Below are 10142 nucleotides of genomic sequence, written 5' to 3'. Positions count from 1 at the left end.
CATTTAGAGATCAACCCGGTAAATTAATTCAATAATTCACCTATCCAAGATTTGATTTGAATTAAATTTCATGTTAGATTGGGTAAGGACTTAATTAGTTCAAACTCAATTTAATGGGTTAATTAACTCATGATTTTTGTTTTTATAATAATTGAATGGTTAGCTCGTCAAAATCTTAGTATGAAACCTTTTATTTATTTATTTTAATTTCTAAAATAATATTATTGTAATTTAAAAATAAATCTTAAAATAATATTATTTTTTAATTGGCCGGTTTAATTTGAGTAAACTCATTTAATATGTGATTTGAACCTTAAACAGGTTATAATTCGGACCGATTCTTTTAACAATAAAGATATATTGGATCCAATTTTATTATATAAAGAATACATACAGTTTGACTTTTGACGAATAAAAAGAAAAAAAGAAAAAGAAAACGATAGACACACTCATCCCTTAACCAATAAATATTTGATTGATCTTCTAATCAGGCTAGTATTATATATATAGGCTCCGTTTGTTTGCAGAAAATTTGTTTCCTTTTGAAAAGTGAATTCCGGGGAAAATGAATTCCTGAAAAATGAATTCCGGGAAAGTATTTTTCGATGTTTGGTAGTGTTATGGAAAATGAACTGGAAAACATTTTTCAGTGTTTGGTTATGTTATGGAAAATGAACTGGAAAATAATTTATTAATGAATTAATTTTTTTTTCAAGTTTATCTAATATATATAAAATATTTAATCACTTACAATAAAAAAAATAAAATCTAAAAAGTATAATGATGAATTTTTTTTATTATATCCTATATTCATACATAGCGTATTTTATAAAATATAACTATATATGTCATATCATATTATAGAGAAATAAGCTTGTGAAATATTTTTTACGTAAAACCTATTTTTTATAAAATAAATAGAACAGTGAACGGAAAGAAACCAACGTAAATAGAACAGTTATATTACTCCAAGAAACCACAAAAGAAAGGGATCAAAACAAGCCAACGTAAATAGAACAGTGAGATTGTATTACTCCAAGAAAAAAGAAACTACAAAAAATTGATGGATCATGTTGCAGAGTGAGAGACAGAGAAATTGAAAATGTATGGAATTCTGACTTCGCCTGAGGCTGTGTATGAGAAAATGAACGGAAAGAAAGTGTTTTTCTTTCTTTAATATAAGAAAAATACTTTTCTTTATTAACGTTACTTTTTTCAGTTTGACTGGAATTCAGTTTCTTTTGACTATTTTTTTGTATTGTTGCCAAACATGAAAAAACAAGAAAAGTGAATTTCAGGAATTCACTTTCCTGCAATCAAACACGCCCATTGTATAGTTACTTTGTGTGAATTTGTACATAGGCGATGATTTATATGAAAGTTGGTCTTAGATCTTGTACTCCACATGAATTTGAAATACATTAACGTTACTTTACCATGAACTCTGAGCCCACGAGGATTAGAACAGTAGAATATGACCTGGTCTCAACTACAACATTAAGATCTTGGTCTATACAAAGAGCTTGTGATAGTTACATGGTAATTATAATGTATAGAGTTAGTATACAAAGAATCTGGAAAACAAATTTAAAGCAATCGCTTAAAGGTTTCGTTGTGAAATCTAATCTTAGTAATTGTCTTACCCCTAAGCATGTTAGCATACTCTAAAGATCTAGACCTATATATATGAATGAACTTTAAGAGCAGCCACGTATCTCCACTGTACATCAATTATATATTATTTTGATGTTTTTTTTTTTTTTATGATAAAAGGGAGAGTTTGGTAGTGAGGCCAAAATACTGTTTGTCCAAAATTTGAGTCTGTTTTTGTCTTCAAACTCCATGTGCCGGTCGCTGTTCGTGTTTCTAGATGAAAACCCTTGTTATCGATGTGTTAAAGAAACAACACCACAAGAATATTGTATGGTTCAGCAGTCTGATTCAGGAAACAACAACGACGCCATTTTAGTCCCATCAACAGGAATGTTTAACTTCCCGTGAAATATTAATATATGCCCCATTAATCTATCTACTCTTGGAAGTCAAAGAGCTGTTCTTTCTTCCTTGTCTATATATGATGGAGAAGGTTTGAACACACTTCCAACGTTGTAAAACTACTGTCCAGAAATGTGCAAGTGAAAGAAAATATTGGAGGACACCCCCCTTCTCTCCTATTGATTTTATATCTTTCAAGAACACAGTGATGATCACCATTCAAGTTCTATTCCTTTTTGTATTTCTTAAGATTGAAAAAAAGTTCTTTTAAAAGTTCATCTTAGTTATAACTAAGATGCTAGAGGGCTCTTAAATTATAACGTACCTTTTATCATAAATCTTTGTTTTGTGGTCTCACTAACACTAAAGCACGTACGTAGCCTATATCTCTTCGCCTCTATGATAGCCTTCCAATGAGTTTAGGGGAAAGATCTAGCATTAGTGCCCGCGCTTTGCCATAAATCAAATAATTTTTTTTGCGCAAAAGAAATAATAACTGCAACCGAAAGAGAGAGCTTAGCAAGAACAGAGAAATTGGATAAATGTATTTAGTGGCAACCTCTAGCCAACCTTTAATTGCTTAACTATGCTATTTGATCTAAATTCATTCGTACCAAGTTGTGTTGAGTGGCCACCATGGATTCTAGCTGAAGATTTTCTAGGATGATACACCCAAAGAAGGTCAGGATCATAAATCAATAAATATCCAGAGTAGGCCAAGGGAGATATAGAGGACCAAATTAATTAATTGATAGCCCAGTGGACCAATTAGCAACACCCATATATCTATCTATCTTGGAATCTTAATTACGCCTATACAAGCATGCATTAATTATAATGCAAGGCATTTTGATCTTGGTTGGAATACAGTGCGTTTCTTACTTGAGTAGTGATGAGGTTCAATGAAAACCTTACGAAAGCTTGGAATTGGATACATACATAGGAAGAATGAAGACTTCAAAGCTTGTGTTTGTGTGTTTAAAAATCAAAGATGATGTAATGAAAGAGATGATTAGGAGTTGAAGTAAAAGAAGAATATATAAACTTAAAAAAAATTGGAATTGGAATTGTGTCGTTGGTTCATGAATATTTATAAAGTCATGAAATATATCAATTTGCATAGACATTGGTAAAGTGAAAAAATTGTTGTGATATCTTTTTTTTTTAAAAATCATTTAGGATAACATTGTCTAATAAGTAACTATTCACTAATTGATCAAAATGATGATGTTTTGTTGGCTATTTACTGGATCTAGTTATAGTAACAGTTGTGTACAATGGAGGAAGAGATGATCAAAGTCGGGGTATGGTTTTCTGGGGCTTGGGCCTTAACAATGTAAGATAAGACATGACGTCGGTCCTTATATATAACTTGCACTTTTAAGCCTCTTTGTTATTGAAAAGAAATCTTTTTCCTCTTTTGTCACCAAATTAGTTTTTTTTTAACCATCATATTTTCATAAGGATAATTGGTTATTATTAGTTTAATTGTGAACAATTCCATCTTTTTCACATTTCTAAGACATAATTAAATTATCCTTTAAAATAAAAAATTTAAAAACAAGTATCCAAGGGTTTTTTTGTATTTTCATGTTGGTGTTTTAGTTATTATTAGATTGATTGAATGACAATTTGATATTTTAATAAATATAAAATATAATTAAAATAATAATTGGTGTGTGTTGTGTGTGGGAGGAGCTCGAGGTCTTCTAATTGCGTCTCTTGTTAGCCAAAAACTCCTTTTCTTTGTGTTGTTGGATTTTTCACAATGTCTTGAGGTGAAAACATTCGACCTGCAGTAGGGGCCAAGAGGTCCCAGAGGAACGTGCCGTTGGCCAAGCTCTTGGGGGTGAAAGAACGGCGCGGGCCGTTTTGAGGTACAATTCCTACCGAGCAGCGGGTAAAATCATTTGCAGATGATTTAAATATATGACGGGGTATTGTAGGTTGTAAAGTGACCTTATTGTCGTGATTTAATGAGATTCAACTCCATATCATTTCGATTCGATAAATAGTTCAATAGTTATCGAAAAAAAAAATTGAAAAATGTTCTTTTAAGAGTGCAAGAATAAAAGAAGTAGAATGTTTTAGTTAACTTGGTTGTGTTCATATCTCATTCCCCCCACAGATTTGGAGGGGTAGAATTCGCACTTAACTGGTGATTGTCGATGCTTGAGTCTTGTGGGCACCAATTGTCAGCGTCATATATAAACCTGGACTGAATTGGCTTAACAGATCAATTCGATAACTTAGAATTTGATCCAAACAGAGTTTCAAAATAAACTTAGTAGTGACTGACTTAGTTGATCTAGTGGGTTAAATTATTATTATTATATCATAATTCTTTGTTTTGTGGTCTCATTATGAATATGTAAAATATATCCTCCACATAGTTGCCGTCGTTTTAATTAAGCATGCTAGCAGACTCTATATCTAGACCTATAACAATGACCACCTCGATCAACCACAAATTTTTATTATACATCAACTACATTTGGATATTTTTTGGAAACTTTAGACCAAGCATGCAATAATTTTGAGAAATAACAACAGCAACTGAAAGAGAGATATTAACAAGAAGAAATAAATTGGATGAATGTGTGGAATAGTGGTCAGAGAATAATATAAATAATATTCTAAAATCTTATCTAATAGTTTAAGTTTTTGGGTTCAAATGGTTTTTTAACATGATATCAGAGTCTTGATGACCAAGCGATCACGAGTTCGAATCTCACCACCCTATTTATTTGATAAAAATCAAGCACAAGGTAATATGAGTCTTTGCAAGTTTCAAGCCCAAAAAGCTTTTACTTGAGAAAGTGTGTTAGATAATAATATAAATGATATCTTGGGACCTCACCTAACAACTTAAATTTTTGGGTTAAAATAATTCTTTACAGTAGCAATTAAGTTAATTTATTGCTTAATTATGCTATGTGATCTAATTAATTCATTCTCACCCAGTTGTGCAGTAGCAGCCTCATAAAATTATGTATTGTTCTCTGCGTTATGTCTTCTAGGTTGAGAGCAAGTGGACGTTCCACTGACAGTTGCAATTTTTCCTTCTAATTATAATTAGTGATAGATTTTGTATAATTTGACAGTTGATTCTACGATCACTGTTTATAACAAATACCTTGCCTGCAGTTACAAGTTTTAGGTTTTGTTTCATGGAAAAAAACATAGCGAGATTATATTAAAAAGATCATAAAACCAATAGCTTTAACCCCATGCTATTCAGCATAGAAAAGAAAGCTGCAGCATTCGCAGCTACATCCTTAGAGAGCAGGTAGTCTTAAAGGTAAATTCTATACCTATGCGAGAAATGAATGCACTAACTAAATAATGTGGTTCAATAATAGTCAATCACTGTAGAAAAATCTTGAAATTGGTGTCTTAAAGAAGCAGAATCATAAAGCTTTTGTCCTTCATAAAAAAAAAAAAAAATGTATTCTGTGAACTACTTCAAGTTGTTCATATGCAACCAAAATATATTTCTATGAATCAAATAAAAACCATATAAAATATCCTATTAATCAAATGCTAATTTAATTTTAAATTCCATGCTCACCCCCATAAACTACCTTCGTAGTCCTATAAATTGGGAAGCTTCCTTCCCTGTTTTCATCATCAATATCCAATTAACTCCTTATTGAGAAACAGATAAAGAGAAGTTGGCTATGGCAGCTTTATCCTCCAATTCTTTAGCTGAATTCCTTCTACTTCTTATTGCCATTAGTTCATACTTAAACTCTAGCTCAGCTGCTAGAGTCACCACAAAATCCAGCACAGAATTCATAAGAACATCTTGTAGTACAACAACTTATCCAAGACTTTGCTATACCTCCCTCTCTATCCATTCAAGCACGATCCAAACAAGCCCTAAGCTCCTAGCCAATGCAGCCCTTAACGTGACACTGTCATCAGCTAAATCAACTTCAACCATGATATCGACGCTCTCTCAAACCCATCGCATGAAGCCTAGGGAGGTGTCCGCCATGAAAGATTGTGTAGAGGAGTTGGGTGACGCGGTGAACGAGCTTGGAAAATCCATGGATGAGATGAGTCATGCTAGACAGTCCAACTTTCAGTCGATGATTGATGACGTACAAACTTGGGTTAGTGCTGCTTTGACTGATGAGAGCACGTGTAGTGATGGGTTCGCAGGAAATGCCATGAATGGGAATTTGAAGACTGCTGTTAGGGGAAGGATTGTGAATATAGCACAGTTGACTAGCAATGCTTTGGCTTTGATCAACAATTATGCCTCAGACCCAGAAATGTTGGGTTGAGTGTGAAATTAGTTGATGAAACGAGAAATCCTTCGCTCACCTCAGACCCAGAACTGTGTTGGTTGGTTTTAATATGTATCTGGTTAAATCTGATAAAAATACAATCCACCTTAGTCAAGTGATTCTGATGACTCTATACCAAATCCAAAACGTCAGACACTAAATTGAGTTTGTTAAAAATCAAAACATATAATGTGAGAAATTGATGCACAAGGACCACCAATCCATTTGATCGACGGCTGCTACATGTTCACATGCATACAAAAGAAGGAAAAATTCGGTCTTCTAAGATGATAGCTGGTAACATCAAAAGTCATCAAAGCTAGTAAAAACCCAAATATCTTGCCTACTTTTCCAGTTTTCTTCTTCTTATTGTGGTTTTTTTCAACAGTTCGAAGGACAATACTAACAAAAGCATACAAGGAGGGAGAGTACAAAAAACCCAAGCAAAAGCTTAGGCCAAAGCAGGAAAATGATAAAAAGGAACAAAGAAATAATAATAGTCTACATGAACACTAAAAAAAGCCCTCCCTGTTTAGGGCGGACCTACAACATATGAGTTGTAGGTACCACGGCACCTCTAAGTTTAAAATTTTGTTAAGATCCATGGTTTAATCTTAATAACTTGCACCCCTTAGTTAGCCCCTCTAAACTCTGAAAAATCACATAATTTTTTATTCCGCCCCTGTCCTTGCTACTCTGCTGCATCTTTTCTTCTTTCTTTGGTCACTGGCTGGGGATATGGGAGAGTTTGATTGTTCAAAATTAATAATTTTTGGGTTAAGAAATGGAGGAGATTTTTGTTGTTGTTTTTTTTTAATAAATAATCCTATAAATTTGAGATTTCTGATTTTGACCTCATAAACTTTTACTATTTAGCTGAAAAACCCACCACAGGTGGAATAGAGGCAATTATAACTTAGTCCCTGTGTTTATAAACAATACTTAATTAGTTACTATTATATAAGCTGATGAATAATTTAGTATTTGAATAAATATAAAATATAATTAAAAAAAATAATTGGCCTATGAAGACATGTCATACGATATTTTTCCAATAAAATTATTTAATTATTATATTATTAAGTAACATTTAGTTACCATCTTATAATTAAAAAAAAAATGAAGAAAGAAATAAACATGAGATACAGTTATTTGTATCCCCTAACCAAACAAAACCTTACTAATAACAAAATGAAAAGTTCTATTTTCCACCTTTGAAGAAAGCCAAGGCTCCAACCAAAGGTGCATTAAAGTACGTAGCTGGTTCTGATTGACTAACATTGAGACGACTATCAAGAAATTGATCGTTGTTGTCTGGTCCTCCAACAATAGCCCCTACAAGGACGTTCCGGTTAGGCATTTTGGTCGCCAAATAGCTGTTGCCATCATGGCATCCAATATGTTTATGGAAAGTAGACATGGAAGGCAAGCTCGATCCTCGGTGATGAATTCTCTGTGGGAATTTTGGGCCATATCCAACCATGTACGACATCCCTAATGGATTGCTTCCTAGTATGTAATCCACCTGCATCAAGCAATGCGCCATTACTTTTTTTCTTCTTAATTTTAATGACTACGATTTTCTCAATGGCTAGAAGTGGACTCGATAAGATATTTAATACCTGGGTTTTGGCGACCTCGACGAGTCTCGACGGGGTGGCAACCACAGAACCGCAATGAACTGATCGGTTGGCAACTTGTAAATAGCGAGAATAAACAATAAGAAGAAATGATAAAGCCGTTGCATGTTGCAAGTTACATCCTCCTGGTTTGAACATAAGCCCGCCTGATCGACATAAGAAATCCATCATTACCGAAACGTTGGCAACATATGGGGTAAATCAAGCTATCCAGAAAGATCTATGTCAGAAAATGCTACCTGGAGAGTATGTTACTGATTTGGTAGGTGACTCAGGCAACAAGGAACACACGAAACTGTCAGCATTGGTAATGAAGGAACTACCAGAGGAGCTCATCACCTTCTGTGGATCGAAATAAATCTAAGATTAAGCTACAAATATTCACGAATGATAATTGGAAGAGAAAAATGAAGTTGAGTGATTACTGGAGAAACAATTATGTTAATCCCACTATGTTTTGAATCCCATCCGAACTCAAAAATACTGCCTCCTAGAGTTGCCATGTTCTTTACAACATAATCCCAGTACTTGGGGTCCTGAGTTGCCTTGGATAACCATGCTGCTCCCCAGATTAGTTCATCCTGTAAGACAAATGTATTCATCATATATATATATGATAATTTTAGATATTGGATAGATGAATCATTACCAATATTGTACTATAGGTTATAAAATCCTAGCAACTCCATAACTTTCGTTAATATTGTGATCAAATACATACATGGTAGCCATTGAAATCGCAATAAAATGGGCATGCCCCTCGTCCGATACTTTCATTGTAAGATCCTTGATAATTGTTTGCAAAGTCGAAGACCTGAAAGATTATCAAGACATTATTGTATAGTATAATTTGAAGAGAGAAGAAATTAATTAGAGATCAAATGTGCATTGCCTTATAATTTAAGAATTTTGACACCCACAATTGTTATTAACATTATAGAATTAGCTACTCCCAATTACCTGGGATGCCCTCTGGAGAAGTACACTAGAATACCGTTTGTCTTTGTCCTTGAACACGATAGAAGAGGCAGCTAGAGCAGCAGCAATCTCGGCTGAAACTTCTGATCCAGGATGGGTTTGATTAACAACGTAAGTAGTTCTGAGAGTGTCCATGTCTTCAGGTCTCTCCCAACATGTGTGGTCACTGATGGGATCACCGACTTGGGCAACAACCATGCCAGGTTTGCTTGTGGCCTTCAGGAAATAGTCTGTACCCCATCGTAGAGCCTCTAACGCATGTTCCAAATCTGAGCCCATGGATTCACCAAACTCTACTATACTCCACGCCAACAACGTTGTTGTGAATGCCATTGGAAAATGGAATTTTACGTTGTCACCAGCATCATAGTACCCACCAACCATATCCATCTACAAGAATGTTAAGAACATCATAGTTTCTTGTCAACAGGAAGCACATAACTATAGATTTCAATCGGGCCGGCATAAATGTGTTAAATTTTGGGTAGTTGGTTGGACTTTATTATGTATTGTATTTGTGCGTCCATTTTATTAAATAATGTCAATTGATCATTTATTATGAAAATAGAGCGAAGTGTCAAAATATTATTTTTTAAGGATAAAAAAAAATTGCTTAAAATTAATTTTGTGTGTTATTTTTATTGTTTTGATATATTGATGTCAAAATAAATTTTAAAAATAAAAAAATATGGAATGATGTTGAGCAAATTTACATAAAAAATTTGACAGCATAAAAATTTAGCAAATCTAGCATGTACAAAAGCAAATCAGACGTTAATTTGTAAGTCTAGCATACAAAACCATTGAGCAAATTTGTGAACTGCGTGCTTGAATATGCATGGAAAGACATAGCCACTTACACCAATATCAGATCCATCTCTAAGGGCAGAATCCTTCCTCCAATTCATCCTTTGATTAGAAGGCAACTTCCCTGATCTCTGCCCTTCGAAAAACAAAATGCTTTTTGTCAACGCATCTCCATAATCATGTGACATGGCTGCTGTCACCACCGTTACCCCTAACAACAACATCAGTACAGCCATATTCATCATGCTCTTGCCACCCATTCTTTCTCTCAATTCCAATTCTCCTCTACTACCAATCAATTTAACAGGCATAATTGTCAACTCTCGATGCACTAATATATATAAATTAAGGGCTGAATGCTGATGAGGAAGCCGTATGTTCTGTTACCATTGTGATGTTAATCTCGGTATAAGCTTGTTAGGAAAGC

The 10142-nt window shown here is 33.9% G+C and overlaps 2 protein-coding genes across 2 annotated transcripts; one reads left to right on the top strand and one right to left on the bottom strand.

The window, feature by feature from the left end:
* The first annotated feature begins 5621 nt into the window (after positions 1-5621).
* On the top strand, positions 5622-6405 carry LOC7481818 (21 kDa protein). The gene has a single exon (XM_002322367.4). The coding sequence runs from the start codon at positions 5676-5678 to the stop codon at positions 6285-6287; it is 612 nt and encodes a 203-aa protein (XP_002322403.1). The 5' UTR covers positions 5622-5675; the 3' UTR covers positions 6288-6405.
* Positions 6406-7174: 769 nt separating this feature from the next.
* LOC7481817 (endoglucanase 8) lies at positions 7175-10142 on the bottom strand. Its single transcript, XM_002321798.4, has 7 exons — positions 9769-10142; positions 8891-9298; positions 8652-8744; positions 8356-8511; positions 8170-8290; positions 7913-8076; positions 7175-7815 (listed from the first exon to the last, which is right to left on the bottom strand). The coding sequence occupies exons 1-7, from the start codon at positions 10024-10026 to the stop codon at positions 7492-7494; spliced, it is 1524 nt and encodes a 507-aa protein (XP_002321834.3). The 5' UTR covers positions 10027-10142; the 3' UTR covers positions 7175-7491.

The sequence above is a fragment of the Populus trichocarpa genome, chromosome 15 (assembly GCF_000002775.5).
Source record: "Populus trichocarpa isolate Nisqually-1 chromosome 15, P.trichocarpa_v4.1, whole genome shotgun sequence".
Lineage (NCBI taxonomy): Eukaryota > Viridiplantae > Streptophyta > Magnoliopsida > Malpighiales > Salicaceae > Populus > Populus trichocarpa.
This window is presented reverse-complemented; position numbering and strand designations above follow the sequence as displayed.